This window comes from Brachyhypopomus gauderio, chromosome 9 (genome assembly GCF_052324685.1).
Source record: "Brachyhypopomus gauderio isolate BG-103 chromosome 9, BGAUD_0.2, whole genome shotgun sequence".
Classification (NCBI taxonomy): domain Eukaryota; kingdom Metazoa; phylum Chordata; class Actinopteri; order Gymnotiformes; family Hypopomidae; genus Brachyhypopomus; species Brachyhypopomus gauderio.
In genome coordinates this window covers 19177042-19202226 of record NC_135219.1, presented here as the reverse complement: position 1 = coordinate 19202226, position 25185 = coordinate 19177042, and the positions used below count along the sequence as shown (strand labels likewise).

Sequence of the window (25185 nt, the reverse complement as noted above, 5' to 3'; positions counted from 1 at the left end):
ACTGCTTGGCCAGTACAACCTCAAAGAAGGATCTAAAGTAAGTTGTGGGTCTTCATGAATATTTCAACTTAAGTTATGTGTATCTAAGAGTAAGTGACTGTGTTTTTATTAAAGGCATGTGATTGGGGAATCCTACATGAGTCGCGGGCAAAGCAGCAGTACACAGCGGACGCTGGTGTGGTGATCCAGGAGAGGGGATTGTTCCTGTCTGACAGTGGTCTACTTGGTGGATCTCCAGATGGGACAGTGTCTGATGACTGCATCATTGAGGTGAAATGCCCATGGTCCGCCAGAACTAAGACTGTCCAGCAGGCAGCAGAGAGTAAGAGAGACTTTTTTCTAGAGCTGGATGAAGAGACAAGTTCCCTCAAACTAAAACAAACTCACCACTATTGGCATCAGATCCAAGGCAACCTACATCTGAATGTACATTTACCTGAATGTAAAAAAGACAAACATTTTAATCTGGTTTTACTTTTTTAATAAAGGTTTTCTGCAAAGTTGTGTAAATCATTCTTCAGTCACAATAATTGTAAACATGTTTTAATTTGCCACTGTCCTGCTAACTGATTTACATACATCAGATATTTCATTGAATTTCACGGAGAATTGGGGTTTGCAAATTTGTAAGACACACACATACTTTCAGTATCTTGTTAACATTTTTCCTGTACTGGTAAGGGATGTGGTCCAAAATGCAAAACAGTTTCAGCCTCTGAATAGACCGCTCCACATGTATCCTTGCACAGGAGATAAGTCTGTTATTGTTTACTTCCTCCTGTGTAAACTGTCCGTTGAGCAAGAAAGACGGGGTGTTAAGAACTCCCTCTGGCAAAATGTCCCGAATTGTGAAGCCCTTGTCTGCAATAACCAGATCACCTGCTTGTAGATGTTGGAGAAGTCCACTGTCAGCTGTTATTGACTTATCTGAGGCGCTCCCACCGTACAGGTTACTGGCAAAAGTAATCACACCATTGGGAGCCACACCAATTAGAGCCTTTAGCGTGGTCCGTCCTTTGTAGTGGCTGTACAAATGACACTGTGTGTCAAGCCTCTCTGTGTTGGAGACAGCAACCTCTGTGCAGTCAAGGACTATTCTACAGTTAGGAAAAGGTCGGAAGCAGTCTGGCAGCGAAGTCTGATTCTTGGCCGTGGAGGGGATGTTTTCAAGTAGACCGACATACAAAATATCATACAGAGCACAGATGATGGTGGTAAAGATGTTAGTTACAGTTGCTGTGCTACAATTAAACCTTGTTGCAAGGTCTACATGGCCACAATTCAATCTAAGCTTCATCAAAGTAAGGAGTAACTGATCAATAAGGGGCATAATTTGGACAGTCCAATCAGAATGATACTGTAGCTCAAATCTAGAAAGAAGTGCTTCCAAAAAAAATACTGTGGCAGCATCAGGTAATCCAGTGTAGTATTGGACTTTGTTAGGATGGGAGGAAATCTGACTGAAAGAAAAGGTTTGCTTTTGTTTCTCCAACTGTTCTTTCAATTTTTTGTTCTCTTCTCTAAGCATGTCATTCTCAACCTCAAGCATGACAAGACTTGGTTGGGATGTAGTAGGGGTTTGTGGGGTTGCCATGTCAGCTGTGTGTCCTGTGTCTGTTGCATCATCACTGGAAGGGACAATCTGCTTCTTCTGCTTAGGGGGATTGCTGGGGTGGTCAGGAAAATGAAAAGCCTTTCCCTGGTTCCAAGCGAATCGCGAAGGTCCAGCAGCTTTGCCATTAGGAAAGTGCCAACTACACACCCTGGAGTTGCAGTTTGGGGTGAAGTTTTCACGTCTGTAAAAGAAGAAAAAATTATCATTAATCATTAGTCACAGCTTACTTGGGTTCCTCTAACAAAGTGCTAAAGAAATAAGGACCTTATAAAATTGTGTGTGTATATATATATATTGCAATAAAATGTGAGAATTATGTATGGTAAGTGTACGGCAGTAATAAACTAATGGAAACGGGCTAAGCAGTAATGTATATGCATACTGAAAAAGGTAAATATAGGATGCAACAGTAGCATCAGCTGTATTTTTGCTTGGTATTTTTACGGACACTCCTGATCAGCTAACCGTTGTGTGTGTATCCATACAATATATCAAGGATATCCAAAAAGATATCCTGGTGTTGCCTTTTACGAGCTAGCTAATCTAGCTAGTGTTAGCGCCACTAGCTAAGTTAACCAGAGCTATCTTTACTTTAGTTTTACTTTAGCTGGACAACAAATAAAACAAAACAAGAACTAAAATATCTGTATGTGGCAAGAAACATTGTATTAAACCCATAGCTAGAATATCAAGCAATCCAAAAAGGGGCAAGTTGGCTTTTTTTCTCTGTGGGGTTAGCTAGCTAGCATTAGCGCCCACGGAGGCACTGTCAAGATTTTTTTTAGAAATAGAACTTACCTTATCAACTGCAACCATTTTCTTCTCTCTTTCTCATTGCAAGGAAAGCGGTAGAAAGACAAAAGGGTCGTTGTTTTAGACTCGGATCTGTTAAAACAGCAGGGCACACAGCACTGCGGCATATTAAGGGACTCAATGCAGCGAGTGTTTGGACCCGGACGTGACGTTTCGCAAAGATGATGCGTCACAGCTTAACAACCCCATGCAGTATGTGACCAAAATGAAAATTTCCAGTACGCGAAACATACCCGGATGACCTACTACTTCCGCAAAATATTCCAGTACGCAAACAGAGCTATCTTCGTGGTGTACTGCATCCCATCATGCAACGCTACGTTCACGTGACCCCGTAGTGTGCTTTGCTTTTGTCGCATACTGGAAACGGTACTGCATACTACTACGAGGACCAGTATGCAGTATCCAGTGTATACTGAGTCCAGTATGCAGTATCCAGTATGTAGTAATCTATTTCGAACACAGCCAGTACTGTGTTTGAAATAGCCTACTACATACTACTGGCGTACAGCTTGGGCCCCAAATCAGTATCCAGTATGCAGTATGCGACTAAACATTTCGGTAGATGAGAGAACATAAGCGTTTGGCGCCCTCTGCTGGCACATTTAGAATTACATGAGTGTATTATCCTAATCTCGTTAATGTTTTGTTTTCAACTGATGCAATATTTTTCACTTGTGACCAGCCGAGGGCGGTAATACCAATCTTTCCACAAGGTTGTATTGCTTTTAGGTTTCGATATAACTGATTTAGACAGCAAGATATTCATTGAAATATGTTCGCTGTTTGCCTAAAGTAGTGTGCACCATTAACCTTTTAAACTCTTAATAAACCAACACAATTTTAAATTTTATTTCCAAAGGAAAAGCTTTTGAGTGCGGATTTGCACACCTGTCGAGTTTTTTATTTTAAAATGAGGTAAATTTTCCGCTGGTTGCTGCGAGCATTCCCACCAGCCCAATCAAGGTCCAGGACCCCTTATATTTTACACGAAGTCTTCACTTTTGGTCGAAACGCCTTCTCTCTCGTTACATTCATCCATCTCTGATTAGTTTTTCGGGTTTGTTGTTCCCGCTGTCAGCGCTAATCTCGCGAGAACTGACACTCGGCTACTGCAGGTTGCCATTCTCGCGAGACTAGCGACAATTCATTTTGGAGAGGCACTTGAGGCACTTGAATGCTTTAAAAAAATTATTACATTATATATATATTATATATTATATCATAATGATTGTAACATGGTCAAGTCAAGTCAAATTTATTTATATAGCGCTTTTTACAACACATTTTGTCACAAAGCAGCTTTACAATTGTATGGATCCAAATCCCTAATGAGCCAGCCAGAGGCAACAGTGGCGAGGAAAAACTCCCTATGATGGTGGGGATTAGGAAGAAACCTCGGGAGGACCAAGACTCAAAAGGGAACCCATCCTCCATTGAGCGGCCTGTTAGCAGAAGTCTGTATTTATAATCCAAATGTAGTTCTATAGTTATAGTTGTAGTTCTAATTCCAGGCCAAGTAGTCACAGTCTCTTCAGTGCAGATGGTGAACCTCTGGTAGGAGTTGGTATCAGCACGTCCTCTGTGGCAATGGCACATCCAAACAAAATTAAAAAGTTCATAAAATGTGTTTCTTATTATTATTATTATTATTATTAAATGCCATAATATTATTTATAATCTTTCTAGGGCACAGGTTTGTTTACTACCCTTTCTGTAACGTACTAATCAGGCAGACAAGGATCCAAGTGCGGATAATAGCCATCTTTATTGAAACAATGATCACAGAGCTATCAAACAGGTCAGTTACTTCGTTCAAGGTGTGTTGTGCAGGAGTGTTGTAATCGTGGTCAGGACAGTCCAGGGTCACACCGGTGAGACAGAAGCCAGGAGGTACAGAGGGACTAGGCGGGGGACGAGGTCTAGAAGGAGAGCAGAGATCGGTACACAGGGAGGCAGTAACACGGAGAGAACGCTTGGTACGTGGCATGGCACCAATACTTCACAACCCGGAAGAGTGAGGGGGAAGCTTAAATAGATGCGAAGGGGAGGCGTGATGAGCGGCAGGTGAACTCTTGGACGATGTTCTCATGGCTCCTGCAGTGCTCATGGTTCTCATTCCAGGCCAAGTAGTCACAGTCCCTTCAGTGCAGATGGTGAACCTCTGGTAGGAGTTGGTATCAGCACGTCCTCTGCGGCAATGGCACATCCAACCCAGGTATCAGCACATCCACTGGCAACCCAGACCATCTCCTAGGCGCTTGTATGGAATCGTCTTGGGTGGAAGCATGCAAGAAAAGATATAAAATACTAGTTGAGTATGTGAACATCAATTTAAACAACCGTTTATTTAAACATACATAGCCTACAGGGTTGCCAACTCTCACGCATTGAGCGTGAGACACACGTATTTGACCGTCTTCACACGCTCTCATGCCACACAACCGATTTCTCACACCAAAAAAAATATCTAGTTTATTTACCTCTGATCCACATCTATGATTCAACGAGTTACTAGTTCGCTCTGGCGCCAACCACTGGCGATCGATCGATCGCGATATAATACTTAATTTGTGTCCATTTTACTCCACCCCGGTAACAATTTACACTCGCCACATCCTCCAGGTTCAAATCTCACTCCAAGCGAACTTGAATAAGTTCATAAAATGTGTTTATTATTATTATTATTATGAAATGCCATATTATTTATAATCTCTCTAGGACACAGGTTCGTTTACTAACCTTTCATTTCAGCGCTTAAACCATTTTTGCCATATGCTCTTCTTTCTCGTCTCCTTTCCTCGGTCTGCAGAGCTCTGACTCTCTGGGTTGCTTCTGCCGGGGCAGGACGAGAGTTCTGCTGTATTAGCTGACCTTTTGTCTTGGTCCTTTTGGACGCTGCTCTCCTGGCTCCTGCAGTGCTCATGGTTCGTCTTCTTCCAACTCTTCCACCATCGTCCCAGCGTTCTCTTCCAAGAGCCCTCAGGTTTTCCATCTTTTTTAACTTCCATCTTTTTTACCGTACTAACCATCATTTGCTCCACCTTCAGGAGGTATAAAACCTTCTCTCTTGTCAACTCTTCTTGCTCTCTCTTCCTTTCATCCCTCATCCTATTCCTTTCTTGCTCTATTTCCCACTTCATCTTATCCACCTCTTTCCGACATTTCACCAGTGTTTTTCTCTCCTTCTCCCGCTCTTGCTGCCTCACCTTCTCTCTTTCTTCAAGCTCCCTCTTTATCTTTTCATTCTCCTTCATCTTTTCCACTTGTTTGTCCAACTTTTGCCGAAGTTCTTCTATTTCCCTCAGCCTTGCCTTTTCATTTTCTTGGTACAAGTAGATCTCCTGCCTAAGCTTGATCTTCTCCAGCTCCTCCCTCGTTGTGTACTCAGCCATCTTTCCGATCTCTTTTATACACTCCTCCTCCTTTAGCTTCCTGTCCTTTTCAATGACCCTCTTTTCATCCTCCTTCCATCCATCCTCATGTCTGTCCTTCATTTCTTCTCTCTTTTTTGTCCACTTCCTTTCTATCTTCTCGAATTTACTGACCAACTCTCTGGTTTTTATTTTCTCTGTCATTATTTCATTTGTGGCTTTGTTTATCATAGATATCATATTCTCAACTCTCATATTGAACACCTCCTCCTGTTCACTTAGCATCTGTGTGTCCTCCATTGTTTGTTCCTGTCCACTTCTTCTCAGATTTTCACTTTCCATTGCATTCTTTATACTGCAGTCCATCTTCTTTCTTATCCCACTCTCCACTGTCCACTACTGTATTAATTGGTTGAATGTTCAGCTGTGATGCTGTACAATGTTTCCTCTTTCTCAACAAATATCTTACTGGTGTGGACTACCTTGCCTTACGGCCTTATATACGTTCGGTTATGTTGCGTTATGTCGTTACTATAGAAACGGAATTCTACTCATTAACAACGTCATGTATTGTGACGTCATTTAGATTATTCAATTCATAACGTCTAAGTAAAAAAATAAAAAAACATAGGCCTACTGTGGTTATAGAATTTTAGTACGCATATTACAAAAAATATTATTTTAGTAATAAAGTTATTCCCTTTAATAATAAGTTCATTATTATACATTTATTTTTTTAAAGAAAAAATATTCAGAAGTACCGCAATAAACCGCAGCATGAATGAATTTACATTTGAGACTGTTCGTATCCCTGATAGCACATATACGTCTCCAATACCCGTCTGGAAAAGGTCGTAACATCTTAAATGCGTCTGTTCCATTTGGATTGATCTTACAACGGTCTTATTATCATCGTGTTGCAGACGTCTACGCATATACGTCTTCCTTACATCTTCACCCGATCTGCAATTTGACAGCTAGCACACTTACATCTCCAATACATCTGGAAAAGGTCGTAACATCGTGTTCCATTTTAAATTGAACCACGCCGCCGACTTTCGTAGTGTAGCAGCGAAACACCGCAACAAGAATCTCCGTGGCGAATTAAAAAAGCCAGCGCGAGCTAACCAGTTAACGGACGCTCAATGGTTTTGTGAGCCGATGACACCGACTACTCTGACCTGTTCACCGTTTACAAAAGTAAGTAACTTTGCTAACTGGCTAACATTTACTGTCTGTGGCCAAATTTCCTGAAGAACACTAGCGTTCGTTTTTAGGAGCAGTTTTTATATTCATAGCTAGAAATGTGTCAATTCATACTAACAAATACAATATGAATTTAGCATTAACTGGCTGCCGTTTACCGCTATATCAGAAATGTAATTCACGAGCTAACTCACTAACAACGTTAGCGTCACTGTTAGCATACTGCCTCGAGAATGGTTATCGCCGGCTAGCCATTAACCTAGCCTCATTTTAGCTTTGGCTAACGCTAGGAAACATACTCATGGAAACACACTTAGCTTGTCTTGGCCTGTAGTGAATAAGTTTGAACAGCCGTGAATACAAATATGCAGATTCAATTGAGGCACTAAAGGGCCAAAAGGATCAAAATTAATTGTATTGGCAAAATGATTTAGATCATAGAACTAAATCACATGCTGAGATTAGCTTTGTGTGTGTGGTCTTTCATGTAAGGTTTTCAGTATTCCAGTATTTGGCCAGTAGCATCTTCATCACCTCTGCTGATACATCCAACTAGTGCAGAATCATCAGAAAACTTCTGGAGGTGGCAGGTCTCTGCAGTAGTTGAAATCAGTGGTGTAGAGGGTGAAGAGGAAGGGAGACAGAACAGTTCCTTGTGGGGCTCCTGTGTTGCTGACCACTCTGTCTGACACACAGTGCTGCAGATTGCAGACTACCTGACTGTGGTCTGCCAGTCAGGTAGTCAACAACCAAAGATGATTAAATATATAAAAGTTCATTATCTAGAATGGCATATATTAAATCTTGAGATCTTGAGGCAGACAAACTGATATGACAGAAGTATATGATCAAACTGTTTATATCTCTCCCATAAATATTCTGGATCCCTCTCAAAATACAGCTATAAACAAGATTATCACAAGTAGCATATGACAATTGACTCCAAACATTTCCTGGTATAATAATAATAATAATAATAATAATAAACATTTTATTTAAAAGCGCCTTTCAAGCCACCCAAGGTCACTCACTGTACATAAAGCAAAAATATAAAACCATACAAAAAGATTAAAGTAAAAGAAATAAACATCAGCAAAAATAAGTCATGGAACAGAAGCTCAAGTAGGATATGCTAATTGAAATAGGTGAGTCTTAAGGCCAATTTTAAACATGGACAACGACGCACAGGCACGGAGCTCTGGTGGAAGGCCATTGCACAGCTTGGGACCAGCAACACTGAACGCCCTATCCCCAACAGTACGCATCTTAGAAAACGGAATTTTAAGTAGATTTGTGTCCGAGGAGCGTAGAGTACGAACTGGAGAGTAAACATGGAGTAAGCTACATAAATAGGGAGGAGCAGTGCCATGTATGGATTTATATACCAGTATCAACAACTTATACTGTATTCGATACTGCACAGGAAGCCAGTGTAGGTGTTTCAATATAGGAGTAATATGAGCCCAAGATTTCGAGTGCATCAAGACTCTCGCAGCTGAATTTTGCACAGCTTGCAAGCGATTCAGTACTCGAGCTGGTAGACCATACAAAATAGCATTGCAATAATCGATTCTGGATGTTACAAATGAGTGAATAACTTTTTCAGCAGCTGTAGTAGAGAGGAAAGGGCAAATCTTCGCAATGCCCCTTAGATGGAAAAAAGCTGTCTTGCATAGATGTTTAATATGAGGTTCAAAAGACATGGCAGAAGCATTAATAATCTGAGTGATGAAAGGACAAACCAAATGGGAACAATCTTTAACCCATTGGGTTGGTGCTGGATCTAGCTTGCATGTGGTAGTCCTAGAGGTCGTAATGAGCTTTAGAACAAAGTCATCATGCACAGGGGTGAAGGAAGATAGACATTCACCATCATACACAGTGGACACTACATCCGTTGAAATGTTGTTAGGAGGAAACTGTCGATAGATGTTCTCAATCTTCTGATTAAAAAATGCCATAAACCGAGAACAGAGTACATCAGAAGGGACAAGTGGAGAACGATTAATGGGATGCAATAACTTAACAGTTACCTAAAATAAGATTTGAATAATACAGAGTTTTCGCTTTCTGCAATTCCTCCTTGTAGGCTAAAACATGATCCTTAGAGGCAAGAGCATGCACAGTTAGGCCAGTTTTTTTACAACGACGCTCCAGCTGTCGTCCAGAAGCTTTCATTTTCCGCAACTCAGGTGTAAACCAAGGGGCAGTATGGGAAAAGGTAACAGAACGAGTTTGAAGAGGGGCTAACTGATTTAAAATAGACAAGAATGTGTTGTTATAATGAGCTACCAGATGAACAGGATCAGCAGAGTGAGGCATGGAAACTTGACTAAGGTGATCCAAAACAGCCGAGTCATTGATATTTTTGATAGTGACTAACAATGTTCAGAATGAAGATCAAGATGCCTAAAACCTATTATTTCTTTGTCAAAGTTAAAGTAATTACCAAGTCTAACATGGCAAGATTATTAACTACAAGTCCCAAAGTACTTTTTTCTAACACTCAATAATTGTCTCTTTTTGTGCAGGTTGACTTGCAAGACAGGTGCCGCCTTCATCCAAAAAAGGTATGAATTGAAAATACAAAAGTTTCCTTAAATGGTTATGACAAAACAGACTGAATATGACAATGTTTTGTATGTTGCTTTATTGTGTAGTATGTCTTGCAGAAAACCATCTTATTGGACAATTAAACGAAGAGCGAAAGAATGGGTTGATAGAGACATACAGTCAATTCAGGCAACAGAGTGGGGGTAGAGCAAAATTTAGAAAAAGAAAACAATACAATGGGTCTAGATGGCGATGATAACATGGAATTCATGGACGGCCAAAGTACTGTGTGTGACAGTGACTGGTTCCTGTACTAATGATTTATCTGAGTTTAATTCTGGATCTGACTCTGAAACGGAGTGTGACTTTTTACAGGATGAACTTGCGAAATGGGCAGCTGAGCACCACATGCCGTAAATGCCCTGCTATCTGTCCTTGGCAAGCATCACCCAACTTTACCTAGAGATGCTAGGACACTATTAAGTACAGTGAGGTCAGGTGAATTTGCAATTCAGGAGAAAGCCGATGGTCAGTACTGCTACTTTGGTGTGCTTCACTCAATAATGCACATTCTACAAAAAAAACAAGAGGTTATTGATCAGTAGCAAACATTTGAAACTTCAAATCAACATCGATGGGCTGCCACTTTTCAAAAGTTCACCAACACAACTATGGCCGATTCTTGTAACTGTTGTAAACTTACCACACCATGAGCCTGTCACAATTGGACTGTTCTGTGGTGCAAGAAAGCCTGATTCTGAAAGTGAATTTCTGGATGACCTCGTATCAGAGATAATTAAACTGGAAGATGGGTTTGACTTTGAGGGAATCAGGCTATGCTTAAAGGTCTCCTCTGTGGTTTGCCATGCACCGGCACGTACTTTTGTTAAGTGTGTAAAAGGTCACACAGGGTACCATGGGTGTGAGAAATGCACACAGGACGGAGTTTACATGGACAACAGAATGACATATCCAAGAACGGACATGCCACTCAGAACCGATGAAAGTTTCAAAAATAAGACAGATTCAGATCACCACCTTGGCATTTCACCTTTAGAAAGAACATCTTCAGGAATGGTATCTGGGTTCCCTCTTGATTATATGCACCTTGTGTGCCTAGGTGTCATGCGGCGACTTCTTCACCTGTGGCTGAAGTTAGGTCCTCTCACTTGCAGGCTGTCTGGGTTTCAGCAAAATCTATTAACAGAACGACTGCTGGGTGCTCAGAGCTGCGTGCTCTTTGTTGACGGGGGGTGGGTGGGTGGCGAACGTAAAGCCTGGTTAATTATACTTGACGCGGCGCGAGCGTCCGCGCGGCGAAAATTACATAATTGCTGTGTTTGAAATTGTAACTACTTTGTTATACAACAAATAGCTATCTGACTGAACAGTTCTCCTGTATTACGTTAACAAATACGAGCCTCTTGTAATTCCAGGAAGAAACATGAGAGAACGTGAAGACGTTAAGATTGGGCGTTTTGAAAATAACCACCATTAAATAATGTGATTAAAAGCAAATTATTTCGAATCATTTTGAGTATATGTATAAATATTTAACTTATTTAAGTTTACCGTGCTGAGAAATATTGAACTGGACCTTGAAAGTGACGTACAAGTGCTTTAATTCCACCTTCTAAAGGTGTATGAACCCTGCAAACATGACTTTGTTCATTGCGCTGAGGCGCAGCGCACGCGAAGTTACAAAACTCGAGAGGTGCACGACCTCGCGAATCGACAGCGCACGAAGCCCTCGCTCACGGGCGGAACCACAGCGATTAAGTCATTTTCGCCGCGCAAACGCTCGCGCCGCGTCAAGTATAAACCAGGCTTTCATTGAATAGGTGAATAGCCCTGCTCTACAGGTTTGCACGTAGACCAAGGTCTCTCAGAGAAATTGACAGATGGAAAGCCACCGAAATGAGGCAATTTTTATTGTACACGGGTCCTGTTCTGCTCAAACATGTACTGCACACCGCAGTGTATGAACATTTTCTGCTTCTGTTTGTGGGAATTTTCATACTTAGCAATAATATTATAATATATTATAATATATACTTATCAAATAGAGGGGAAGGCCTTTGTTATTCCATACAAAGACAAATTTGTGTCAATTCCACTTTTGCATGCAAAAAAGCAGTAAATCGCCCTTCAGAACTTGGAATCATGTTATATATATATTTTTGCAGATAGTACTGCAAGCTACACATCAAAAGGTTCTGAGATGTTCTAAAATACTAATATACTTTTAGTATTTTGTGATCAACAATGAGATCAAAAATAATTTATTAGATCATAAATCTAATTTTCGTATTACCTAATTTTATGCCGCAATATCTGATAATGAAAAATGTTGTTATAGATAATCATTATAACAAATGATGTTATAGATAATCATTATTCTTGATGCGCTACATGTCATGGTACAGAGGGCCCATACCGTGAGATGTAGAGCATCAAGAATAATGATTATCTACAGCAGGGGTCGGCAACCTTTGAGACACGGAGTGCCAACTTTAACATGTCTAGTCAATGAGTGTGCCGAGTGGCGAACGTAACTTGTTGAGCGGGGGGGACATAAAAATCTCTGTCTGAGATTTTTTGCTGATGCTGGTCCAGCGTGACGCGTGCCATAGGTTGCCGACCCCTGATCTACAGTATAACATCCATTTTTTTAAATGAAAACATTGATTTCAAGCTTTTGAATGGCTGTCTAGATGGAAGATTATTTATTTAGGTATTATCCGACAGAACACATTTAATTTTCGGGTCTGGGGTCTGGCTTCACAGTACAGCTTACAATGTACCTCATAGTGGAGTTTGTTAAGGAGGGGCAAACTGGACCAGTGGCAAAGTCCTGGTACATGGATGGGTTCTCCTGGTGGCCTCCCTATAAAGATCAAAGCCGACTTTTAAAAAGTGTTAAAAAAGCTGAGGTTCCCCAGCCAGATAAAGGGTGGAAAAAACACAGTGTGCGAATCCTTTATGAATCAGGTAATAAAGACATGCATATGTTAACATATACAATACAAAATATTATTAGTGTCATGTGGTCCTGCCTCCCCCCTGTCAGTCTTGTCTTTTGTTTTGTTCTCTGTGTGTTTGAGTGTCTTTTATTTTGACATTCCTAGTTGTCTCTGTTTTCACACCCCTGCCGTGTTCTCTGCCCCTCGTTATCACTGTCAGGTGTGCCTTGTTTAGTTGGTATATTTAAGTCCTGTGTTTGGTCTTTGTGGTTGTGGGTTATTGAACGTTTTAAGTTGTACGTCATCAGTAGTAAGTTGTGAGAGATATGTTCTGGTTGTAAGTTCTGGTTTGTTGTTTATGATTTTTGTAGTACATGCTCTTTGTGTCTTTTCATGTTTAGCCGTTCTTGTCACCTCAGTTCTTTGTAATAGTATGTGTTTTTGTGTTAGTTTTAATTTTGATTAAAGCTCCAAATCTGCATCTGCGTCCTACCTGCCAAGCCAATCTGTTACAATTAGGACATAATCATAGCATGACAGATGGTTCTTTTTCATGGCTGTCAATATTTCCCCCCCAGAATCATTTGATAAGGTTTTTTCTAAATGGAAAAAGTCGTGCTATACATCAGATGTTAACTCTGACACAGAGGTTCTAGGAAAGAGAGTCAGCAAGTCAGCTGTGCATTCTGTACAATTAATGTTTTAAAACAGTTCTGTGATAGAACCAGTTATTAACATACTTTTACTTGTAGAAGAAAAGTATACTCTTCATCGGACGAAGATGAAACACCACCTATGAAGAAAACAAATTCTTTCTGCCCCAAGACCCCCAGCTCCACCACAGACATGTAGACAGTCTGGACCAACATATAATGGTACTGCATTTAACTTCACAATATGAATCACAGATTTCAAATGGGCATGACATGCAAGAGATATGCAACAACATACTAAATATGACTGCTTTAATGTATATATCATTGCCATTTATCCAAAATAATATGGTGCCTTAAAATGAGGGGGGACTGGGTTAAAAAGAGTTCTAATTTCAACATAGTGAAACCGAAATGTAAGTCTGGAATGTGTACTTTAATTACATCTGATTTGTTTGAGATCATTTTAACTGTGGAGCAACAACTACGTAAGGTCTCAAACTTAATTTTTTTTGCATCCTCAGCATTGGGCAGCACCTTCCAGTCAGGAGCAAGAGCAGAGCAAGAGTGGTGCAACAAACCATCAGATGTTCATGGTATAATGCAGGATGTATTTAAATAAATACTACAGCGTCTATAGCACAAACCATCAGATGTTCATGGTATAATGTAGGATGTATTTAAATAAATACTACAGCATCTATAGCACAAACCATCAGATGTTCATGGTATAATGCAGGATGTATTTAAATAAATACTACAGCATCTATAGCACAAACCATCAGATGTTCATGGTATAATGCAGGATGTATTTAAATAAATACTACAGCATCTATAGCACAAACCATTAGATGTTCATGGTATAATGCAGGATGTATTTAAATAAATACTACAGCATCTATAGCACAAACCATCAGATGTTCATGGTATAATGCAGGATGTATTTAAATAAATACTACAGCATCTATAGCACAAACCATCAGATGTTCATGGTATAATGCAGGATGTATTTAAATAAATACTACAGCATCTATAGCACAAACCATTAGATGTTCATGGTATAATGCAGGATGTATTTAAATAAATACTACAGCATCTATAGCACAAACCATCAGATGTTCATGGTATAATGCAGGATGTATTTAAATAAATACTACAGCATCTATAGCCAGTGATGGCTAAGTTACCTTGAGAAAGTAATCCGATTACTGATTACTCCTTTTAAAAGTAACTTAGTTACGTTACTGATTACTTGATTTTAAAAGTAACTACGTTAGATTACAAGTTACTTTAGTAGTTACATTCAGCAGCAAAATAAATTTTTCCAATACTCACTTTATTGGAAGTGCATTTTTAACAGTAACAATGTATTGAAGCAGGTTCGGTAACCGAGGCAGAAACTGCTTAATCCAAAAATCCCGAGGAGGGAAACTTTATTTTCACTTAAAGGGCGAGACTCGCCGTGAGGAGTAGTAGTCGCTACAGTATCTCCTGACATTACGTTTGTGTAGCTGCGCGGTATTATTTGTAAATTTATTTGTAAACGTAATACAAACGAACTGGGGTGGGTTTCCCGAAACGTTTGTAGCGCCAAGTACTTCGTAACCTCGTATGAAACGTACGAGGTTAAGAAGTACTTAGCGCTACGAACGTTTCGGGAAACCCATCCCTGTTCAGTCAGACAGCTTGTGAAACGAAATACCATTACAATTTCAAGCATTTTAAAGTAGGCGACGTTAGTCAAAATTCCAGCACTTTTCAAACGTGGAACACAGTGCAACATTAAAATTCTTCAGGTAAATGTTCCTTCCCCTGTTTTTGAGGGGTGTTTCTTTATACTACCACATATCGTTACGGGAGGACACTGCACAGAATGACTTGTAAAACGCGCTCGCGCTCTCACAGGGTCGCGCGCAGCGTGCGGAGTCGAGCGCTACGGTCAGACGCAAAAGTAGAACTGAGCCAAGAATAAAGCAAAAATATATTTTTTTACTAGGGAAAATAAAAATAGTAACGCTCAGTTATTTGGATAAGTAACTTTAATCTGATTACTGGACTGGAAATAGTAGCGCGTTATATTACTCGTTACCGAAAAACATGGTAAGATTAGAGTAACGCGTTACTAACTGCGTTCACACCGAAAGCGACGAGAGCGACACGGCGACCGGAAGTCATTCATTTTCAATGAGAGTGAGCGACACCCAGCGGCGCGGCGCGACGCGAAGTGAGCGATTCGAGCGACGCGAACAAGTTGAGCTTGGCTCAACTTTATGCAAATGAGCAGTGACGCGCGGCGGCGACTACCAATCAGAAAGTATGTTTGCACCCTCCTCCGAAACCGCACCTCTGACTTTGGTTCCTACTGATTATTTGTTCCGATTGCAAAATGGAGGAGAGATTAATAGTGGCTGTCTCTGGATGTCCCGCACTTTACGATGTTTATTTTTGGAGGGAATGCTGTTCATTTGTTAAAAAACATTTGCAATAAATTAGCGTATACCCTATTATTGGTTATGATTTTTTAAATTCCTGTTTGATCTTCGGGTCTGGGGTAAAAAGTAAAAAAAAATACATAAACATTTTAGGTTTATATACTATATGTGTTTTATACACACACTATGTTTTATACACGCACTCCTTTATAATCGTGTGTCCTGTAATCAATAGATTAAAATAAATACTGCGTCCTGCTTTAAAAACGTGATTTGCATATCTGTCACGTGCTGCATGCAGGCGTGATGTTGGACACGCCCCCACGCGACGCGATGCTGGCGACTCGGTGACGGAGAGCGATTTTATCGCTTTCGGTGTGAACGCACAGTAAGTAACGCGTTACTGACATCACTGTCTATAGCACAAACCATCAGATGTTCATGGTATAATGCAGGATGTATTTAAATAAATACTACAGCATCTATAGCACAAACCATCAGATGTTCATGGTATAATGCAGGATGTATTTAAATAAATACTACAGCATCTATAGCGCAAACCATTAGATGTTCATGGTATAATGCAGGATGTATCTAAATAAATACTACAGCATCTATAGCACAAACCATTAGATGTTCATGGTATAATGCAGGATGTATTTAAATAAATACTACAGCATCTATAGCACATGGCCAATTGCCATGAACAATCATTTAAACAATTTCCTGTAATTATAAAAAGCACTTGTAAGATCCAAGTAAAATTCTTGGATAATCAAGTTATTACAAGAAAGTACAGAAAAGCAGATCAAAACTACTTAGTAGCCCAACAGTAATACAATATATGCTTCTTTAAACAACTAAGCAAACAATGTCAATTTATTGTATGGCAGTTAACTTACCAAAATTGTTTCATCTTTAGCCCAGGACAATCACCAGGGAGCCAATATTTATGCAGATTTGTTAAATATGCAAGGTAATACCAATCATTAAGTAACACTAGAAATACTGAGATCATCAATATTAATCTGTATGTGTTTGGAGTGTAGTCACAAAAATATTACTTATCAAATCAAATTTTTATTTATATAGCGCTTTTTACAACAGTTGTTGTCACAAAGCAGCTTTACAAGTGCCGAGTCCTAGCCCCCAGTGAGCAAGCCAAAGGCGACAGTGGCAAGGAAAAACTCCCTAGTTTTTTTGCATGAGGAAGAAACCTTGAGAGGAACCAAGACTCAGGGGGGGAGCCCATCCTCCTCTGGCCGACACCGGTCACCATGACAACAACAATATAGACAGAATGTAAAAGATGCAATAATGTCCATTTAGACAGAATATAAAAGATGTAATAATGTCCATCATGGTGTAGGCATCCGGTTAGGCAGGAGGTAGCCGGCCCAGGATGGATCGCTTGTCTCTCCTCATCTCATTCCTCAAGCAGGCGGGCAGCCATGTGGAGAAATGAAACAGGGAAAATTAGCTCTGTATGAGGACATGTACAGGACATGTACAGGATCTCTCAGTGAGAGAGATGGACCTGAAGATTACTTACCTCACATCACTTGTTGAGTCTCTTGTGGGTGGCCGGCGAATTTTGCCCCCACAACAGGTCCAGGATGAGGAGGAAATTAAAGTTTTCCCACTAAATTCAATGAAGGCCCTAGAAGATTTAGAGAAAAGACTGTTAGACAATGGACTGAAGCAGAGGATGGTAAGTTCATTTATAGATGATTTCCCATTACAGTTTTTCTCAGTCGATTTGGTTCATTTCTCAGATCAGAATTGAAATTCTCAAAACTGTTAATTCAGTCTCCACATCTCCTTGTCACTTGTGCACATCATAATTGCATTTCTCATTGTGTTTCACATTTTGCAAATGCTTTTGTACATTTTGCAAATAGACATGGACAATTGTCTGTTGTTTTTTACATTATCAATTGCTTATGTTATGTTTATCAAAATGTATTGTACGGATTGTCTGTTTGAATTGTCTTACTCTCCAAAACATTTAGTCTTTAGGTCATCGCCTTGGTCATTGCATGCAAAAGTGCTGAACATGTTGTCATAATCTCTAAGGCATCATTTAACTTTTTTTTGTTGTTACATTTTGGTAATTTTATCCTAACTTGATTAAATGATTCACATGTGAACATTCAGTTACAGTAAGAAAGGGAATTTGTGAAGGTTTAGATCAACCAATGGTCTCAACCACAGGCCAGAGGTGCGTCTCATGAACCTTTACTGTAATTGGCAAACATTTATAGATGCTAAACACTGCAGTATCACAAAGTCTCATAATGGAAACACGAGGCCATGTACAGGGTGAACAGCCAAGAAGAGGATGAAGACTGTGGTGTAAGGCTGAGGGGACAAAACAGTGAAATAAGGGCAACAATTGTGGACCATGTTTTACATGCAAGTCATGGTCTCACAATGGCTGAAGCTGGTTGCTGGGTGCAGCTGAATATTGGAAGAACAACTGTGTCTGTGTTCAATCGTTCAAACATTTCATAGAGAAAATGTATGTAAATTCAGAAATGTGTGCTCTGCTGTAATGCTGCACACTGACATTACAGTAATTCTGACATTATTAAATTTTGTGTATTGCATTTTTGCATTCTTATACCATATAGGACATCAAAATGAGCTCATAGCGGTGGCAGAGGTTCCATTTTCTGTATTTTCTCTGGAGGTTGTATGTACTCAGGTTGTTTTGAATGTGTAGAGTAAGTTTCTAATTTTGCAGTTTTTCCAGTCAGTTGTCGGTCTTTTCTGAATTTCAATCAACTTTGTTTTTGTCAACAAATTGCAGTGCAAACAATACAGTCAAACAATATTGCTATACAAACTTGATTCCAGGCCAATTTCTTTCTATCAGTCTCCCACATACAGTCATGTGTAACTTTTGTGTTCTGTGTAACTTTGTATTTTGTGTGTAACATGTATTGTTTCATTTGATATACCACAGAATATTGACTGAGAAAAACTAAATCAAATCTAGCTACCACCAACACTCTGTCTCCACAAATATGGACTTGTGCTAACGGGCCGCCCAATGGAGAATGCGTTACCTTTTGAGTCTTGGTCCTCCCGAGGTTTCTTCCTAATCCCCACCATCATATGGAGTTTTTCCTTGTCACTTTTGGCTTGCTATTTAGGGAACTGGACCCATATGATTGTAAAGCTGCTTTGTGACATGTTTTGTAAAAGGTGCTATATAAATAAATTTGACTTGACTATCTATCTATCTATCCATCTATCCATCTATCTATCTATGCAGAATATCTGTCAATAAACATTTTCTAAAAAGAAGTGCAAATATTTTAGCCAAGATTGTATACAGTTTTATATTATTAGTAAAACTTCTAATCACTTACTTTAAGTCAATACATTAAATAAGATATTAACTGATTTTAAATAAGAACCCTGATTACTAAATGCAAAACATAATGCACAAGACCTAGGACATATGTTATGAAGTGTGTCATATGTTATGAAGGTGCAGTTAGAGCAGTGAGATTGCTGTTTATCCATTTATATTCTTATTGTGCATTATTTCAGACTAACACGCTGTCACTAAGTGGAGGCCACACAATTAAAAAAACGATATGGTGGATTGCCAGCAAGGTCTTCACCCCAAACCTGGCAAAAGCCTTAATTGGTGTGGCAGGGGAAACAAGCGAGGGTTAAAACAGACAGCTTGTGGACAGCTTATTATTGGTGAGTATATCGGAACGACTTACATGTTACATTGTTAGCTTTAACATGAAGTGCATAGCGTTTACGGACGCATATAGGTCATGTGGTTTGCACGCATTTTAAAAGTTGTATGCCACTGCTATTCCCATTCAAAAAGTCATTTCTCAGTTTCTTCAAATATTTATACAATCGCTGATGGGCCATTGAATAAGAAACACATTTCAAAATACAACTTAACATCAAAGATGACTAATCGTGGACTCGCATGTTCGTGTTGAGACAACTACACACAGAAGGTCTACAAGCCCCAGCATGAGGGTGATGTGCAGGAGGGGTGAGAGTTTCATCAGCCTGCAGCATCTGCGGAAAACACCGGCAACACGTGGGCCGATGGAAACAAACACACTGATCTTCAGTTAGCGAAATGTTAAGTATATCAACGAGAGACCAACACAAGCACCAAAAAAACTCGTCTTGTAGCAATCGCTAAGGAGGTGGCGTCTTTACCTTGTGGCAATTTCATATTCAGATCTCTCGCGTTTCTCTCCATGAGTCCTGATGGTGGTTCCGATGGAGCTGCCTCCGTTGCTGGACGTGGCCCGTCCTATCTGGGGCCACAAAAATCCACCGCTCGTCCCTACGGATGTCTTCTGTGGACTAAACACTTTCGTGGACCTGTGCGTGTTCGACTGGCTCCGATAGGCATGGCGAAAAACGGCGGACAGTCTCATGATGTGTTCGCCAAGGACGGAGAAAGTTTCTCCTCGCTCGTGTGAGCAGCTGGGGTGCTGGACGGGAGCGAGCATGAGCGGCCTCACGCCTGGTATTCGGACTGTAATTACGCTCAGAGTCATTTACATAGTATATTAGCACTAAATGTGTTATCATAACGACTGTGAATAAGCATTTTATATCACCCTTTATATCTTTGTAATATATTATATATCACGACTCTCATGTTGTTTTAATCTCTCATGTACGATCAATGTAACTAAGGTGGATAAATGACTTCGTCTAATTCTAAATGCGGATATAGATAAAAACAGTAACAACGGCAAAATTAATAACCTTCTAAACACATGCTCTTTTATACTTTATGTGTATAATGTATATGTTATGTATAATGCATTCGTTGAATCTGGTGCTTTGTAGGCTATGCTGTATATCATAATTAGTATATTAGCTGCAAATCCAATGTAAATATGAAAAGTATAGGAAAAACGGTTATGGTTCGGTTTCATTTAAACTTTGGGTAACAAAATGTTCACATCACCTATTTAACTCATATGAAGAGTATATTTTTTTTGTTAAATAAATCATTGGTCGGAATCAAACCCACACCAAGTTTAGGCTATAACTACAACAATACGATCAGCTATAAAATAATAATTGTACTTGCAGCAAATCAAGGCGAGGAAATGGCTGTAAAGTACATGTGTGTTTGGGCTAGACTATGATTAAACTAGATCTATAAAACCTTTCCAAAGTGCACATTTCAAAATTTGTGTTCTTATAAGTGTACGTGATTTTCAAAGAAAGGTGACCCAATAATACAAGAATAGAGTTTTTAGAATGAACATTTTCTCGGACTAGAGCACGGGAACTATATTTTACACAGGGCTAGTTATTTCTGAATCTGAAACAAATATATAGTTTGCCACAATGCATCATATACCAAAATAGTACATCATGCTGGATTACAAAAACAACACAAAAAAGAACAAAATGGCCTACTGAATAATCAAAAATCATAGTGGTATTAGTAATGGTAACTCCAGAAAATGTGTCAAAAGACTTCATTTGTATGTAATTTCACAGATAACAAAAGATACGATCTGCTATATCATTGATTTCCCAACTGCAACAGTGTTCCACGTTTTAATTTTTAAATGTTTTTATTTTATTTTATTTTATTTTTTTTGGGGGGGGGAGTGGAATCATTAATTACACAACGATGCGAAGGAGCAGTGTATTGATTTCCTTTGATTAGATTCGTTTCCTCTTTCTTTATGTATCACCACCACGAGAGACTGTTTGAAATAGCCTACTACATACTACTGGCGTACAGCTTGGGCCCCAAATCAGTATCCAGTATGCAGTATGCGACTAAACATTTCGGTAGATGAGAGAACATAAGCGTTTGGCGCCCTCTTCTGGCACATTTAGAATTACATTACGTGTATTATCCTAATCTCGTTAATGTTTTGTTTTCAACCAATGTTTTCAACTGATGCAATATTTTTCACTTATGTGACCAGCCGAGGGCGGTAATACCAATCTTTCCACAAGGTTGTATTGCTTTTAGGTTTCGATATAACTGATTTAGACAGCAAGATATTCATTGAAATATGTTCGCTGTTTGCCTAAAGTAGTGTGCACCATTAACCTTTTAAACTCTTAATAAACCAACCCAATTTTAAATTTTATTTCCAAAGGAAAAGCTTTTGAGTGCGGATTTGCACACCTGTCGAGTTTTTTTATTTTAAAATGAGGTAAATTTTCCGCTGGTTGCTGCGAGCATTCCCACCAGCCCAATCAAGGTCCAGGACCCCTTATATTTTACACGAAGTCTTCACTTTTGGTAGAAACGCCTTCTCTCTCGTTACATTCATCCATCTCTGATTAGTTTTTCGGGTTTGTTGTTCCCGCTGTCAGCGCTAATCTCGCGAGAACTGACACTCGGGCTACTGCAGGTTGCCATTCTCGCGAGACTACCGACATTATTCATTTTGGAGAGGCACTTGAATGCTTTAAAAAAATTATTACATTATATATATATATATTATATATTATATCATAATGATTGTAACATGGTCAAGTCAAGTCAAATTTATTTACATAGCGCTTTTTACAACACATTTTGTCACAAAGCAGCTTTACAATTGTATGGATCCAAATCCCTAATGAGCCAGCCAGAGGCAACAGTGGCGAGGAAAAACTCCCTATGATGGTGGGGATTAGGAAGAAACCTCGGGAGGACCAAGACTCAAAAGGGAACCCATCCTCCATTGGGCGGCCTGTTAGCAGAAGTCTGTATTTATAATCCAAATGTAGTTCTATAGTTATAGTTGTAGTTCTAATTCCAGGCCAAGTAGTCACAGTCTCTTCAGTGCAGATGGTGAACCTCTGGTAGGAGTTGGTATCAGCGCGTCCTCTGTGGCAATGGCACATCCAAACAAAATTAAAAAGTTCATAAAATGTGTTTCTTATTATTATTATTATTATTAAATGCCATAATATTATTTATAATCTTTCTAGGGCACAGGTTTGTTTACTAACCTTTCTGTAACGTACTAATCAGGCAGACAAGGATCCAAGTGCGGATAATAGCCGTCTTTATTGAAACAATGATCACAGAGCTATCAAACAGGTCAGTTACTCCGTTCAAGGTGTGTTGTGCAGGAGTGTTGTAATCGTGGTCAGGACAGTCCAGGGTCACACCGGTGAGACAGAAGCCAGGAGGTACAGAGGGACTAGGCGGGGGACGAGGTCTAGAAGGAGAGCAGAGATCGGTACACAGGGAGGCAGTAACACGGAGAGAACGCTTGGTACGTGGCATGGCACCAATACTTCACAACCCGGAAGAGTGAGGGGGAAGCTTAAATAGATGCGAAGGGGAGGCGCGATGAGCGGCAGGTGAACTCTTGGACGATGTTCTCATGGCTCCTGCAGTGCTCATGGTTCTCATTCCAGGCCAAGTAGTCACAGTCCCTTCAGTGCAGATGGTGAACCTCTGGTAGGAGTTGGTATCAGCACGTCCTCTGCGGCAATGGCACATCCAACCCGGGTATCAGCACATCCACTCGCAACCCAGACCATCTCCTAGGCGCTTGTATGGAATCGTCTTGGGTGGAAGCATGCAAGAAAAGATATAAAATACTAGTTGAGTATGTGAACATCAATTTAAACAACCGTTTATTTAAACATACATAGCCTACAGGGTTGTCAACTCTCACGCATTGAGCGTGAGACACACGTATTTGACCGTCTTCACACGCTCTCACGCCACACAACCGATTTCTCACACCAAAAAAAATATCTAGTTTATTTACCTCTGATCCACATCTATGATTCAACGAGTTACTAGTTCGCTCTGGCGCCAACCACTGGCGATCGATCGATCGCGATATAATACTTCATTTGTGTCCATTTTACTCCACCCCGGTAACAATTTACACTCGCCACATCCTCCAGGTTCAAATCTCACTCCAAGCGAACTTGAATAAGTTCATAAAATGTGTTTATTATTATTATTATTATGAAATGCCATATTATTTATAATCTCTATAGGACACAGGTTCGTTTACTAACCTTTCATTTCAGCGCTTAAACCATTTTTGCCATATGCTCTTCTTTCTCGTCTCCTTTCCTCGGTCTGCAGAGCTCTGACTCTCTGGGTTGCTTCTGCCGGGGCAGGACGAGAGTTCTGCTGTATTAGCTGAGCTTTTGTCTTGGTCCTTTTGGACGCTGCTCTCCTGGCTCCTGCAGTGCTCATGGTTCGTCTTCTTCCAACTCTTCCACCATCGTCCCAGCGTTCTCTTCCAAGAGCCCTCAGGTTTTCCATCTTTTTTAACTTCCATCTTTTTTATCGTTCTAACCATCATTTGCTCCACCTTCAGGAGGTATAAAACCTTCTCTCTTGTCAACTCTTCTTGCTCTCTCTTCCTTTCATCCCTCATCCTATTCCTTTCTTGCTCTATTTCCCACTTCATCTTATCCACCTCTTTCCGACATTTCACCAGTGTTTTTCTCTCCTTCTCCCACTCTTGCTGCCTCACCTTCGCTCTTTCTTCAAGCTCCCTCTTTATCTTTTCATTCTCCTTCATCTTTTCCACTTGTTTGTCCAACTTTTGCCGAAGTTCTTCTATTTCCCTCAGCCTTGCCTTTTCATTTTCTTGGTACAAGTAGATCTCCTGCCTAAGTTTGATCTTCTCCAGCTCCTCCCTCGTTGTGTACTCAGCCATCTTTCCGATCTCTTTTATACACTCCTCCTCCTTTAGCTTCTTGTCCTTTTCAATGACCCTCTTTTCATCCTCCTTCCATCCATCCTCATGTCTGTCCTTCATTTCTTCTCTCTTTTTTGTCCACTTCCTTTCTATCTTCTCGAATTTACTGACCAACTCTCTGGTTTTTATTTTCTCTGTCATTATTTCATTTGTGGCTTTGTTTATCATGGATATCATATTCTCAACTCTCATATTGAACACCTCCTCCTGTTCACTTAGCATCTGTGTGTCCTCCATTGTTTGTTCCTGTCCACTTCTTCTCAGATTTTCACTTTCCATTGCATTCTTTATACTGCAGTCCATCTTCTTTCTTATCCCACTCTCCACTGTCCACTACTGTATTAATTGGTTGAATGTTCAGCTGTGATGCTTCCTCTTTCTCAACAAATATCTTACTGGTGTGGACTACCTTGCCTTACGGCCTTATATACGTTCGGTTATGTTGTGTTATGTCGTTACTATAGAAACGGAATTCTACTAATTAACAACGTCATGTATTGTGACGTCATTTAGATTATTCAATTCATAACGTCTAAGTAAAAAAATAAAAAACATACTGTGGTTATAGAATTTTAGTACGCATATTACTAAAAATATTATTTCAGTAATAAAGTTATTCCCTTTAATAATAAGTTCATTATTATACATTTATTTTTTTAAAGAAAAAATATGCAGAAGTACCGCAATAAACCACAGCATGAATGAATTTACATTTGAGACTGTTCGTATCTACTGTCATTTTAATTTGGGCAAATTCATTCTACTTTAAATAATACATTTAAATAACGGAGTAATTGTCACGGTGAGGGGGCCGGGTCGCCACCAGAGGGCGCGCATCCCGGTCAGCAGCCGATCCCAGCACACACCCCCG

At 39.9% G+C, this 25185-nt stretch overlaps 1 protein-coding gene and 4 long non-coding RNA genes across 5 annotated transcripts; 1 reads left to right on the top strand and 4 right to left on the bottom strand.

The window, feature by feature from the left end:
• Window positions 1-458: 458 nt before the first annotated feature.
• On the bottom strand, window positions 459-2606 carry LOC143523345 (uncharacterized). The gene is made up of 2 exons (XM_077017728.1): window positions 2414-2606; window positions 459-1796 (listed from the first exon to the last, which is right to left on the bottom strand). Exons 1-2 carry the CDS (start codon window positions 2533-2535, stop codon window positions 590-592), a joined length of 1329 nt encoding a protein of 442 aa, XP_076873843.1. The 5' UTR covers window positions 2536-2606; the 3' UTR covers window positions 459-589.
• Window positions 2607-4177: 1571 nt separating this feature from the next.
• LOC143523344 (uncharacterized) lies at window positions 4178-6321 on the bottom strand. Its single transcript, XR_013133315.1, has 2 exons — window positions 5171-6321; window positions 4178-4703 (listed from the first exon to the last, which is right to left on the bottom strand). It is a non-coding gene; the product is annotated as an uncharacterized LOC143523344 (long non-coding RNA).
• A 303-nt stretch (window positions 6322-6624) lies between these two features.
• Window positions 6625-13774, top strand: LOC143522534 (uncharacterized). Its single transcript, XR_013133043.1, has 4 exons — window positions 6625-7002; window positions 9540-9578; window positions 13277-13399; window positions 13702-13774. It is a non-coding gene; the product is annotated as an uncharacterized LOC143522534 (long non-coding RNA).
• A 2777-nt stretch (window positions 13775-16551) lies between these two features.
• Window positions 16552-20115, bottom strand: LOC143523343 (uncharacterized). Its single transcript, XR_013133313.1, has 3 exons — window positions 19816-20115; window positions 17162-19668; window positions 16552-17041 (listed from the first exon to the last, which is right to left on the bottom strand). It is a non-coding gene; the product is annotated as an uncharacterized LOC143523343 (long non-coding RNA).
• A 2174-nt stretch (window positions 20116-22289) lies between these two features.
• LOC143522533 (uncharacterized) lies at window positions 22290-24718 on the bottom strand. The gene is made up of 3 exons (XR_013133042.1): window positions 23620-24718; window positions 22588-23152; window positions 22290-22462 (listed from the first exon to the last, which is right to left on the bottom strand). It is a non-coding gene; the product is annotated as an uncharacterized LOC143522533 (long non-coding RNA).
• Window positions 24719-25185: the final 467 nt, after the last annotated feature.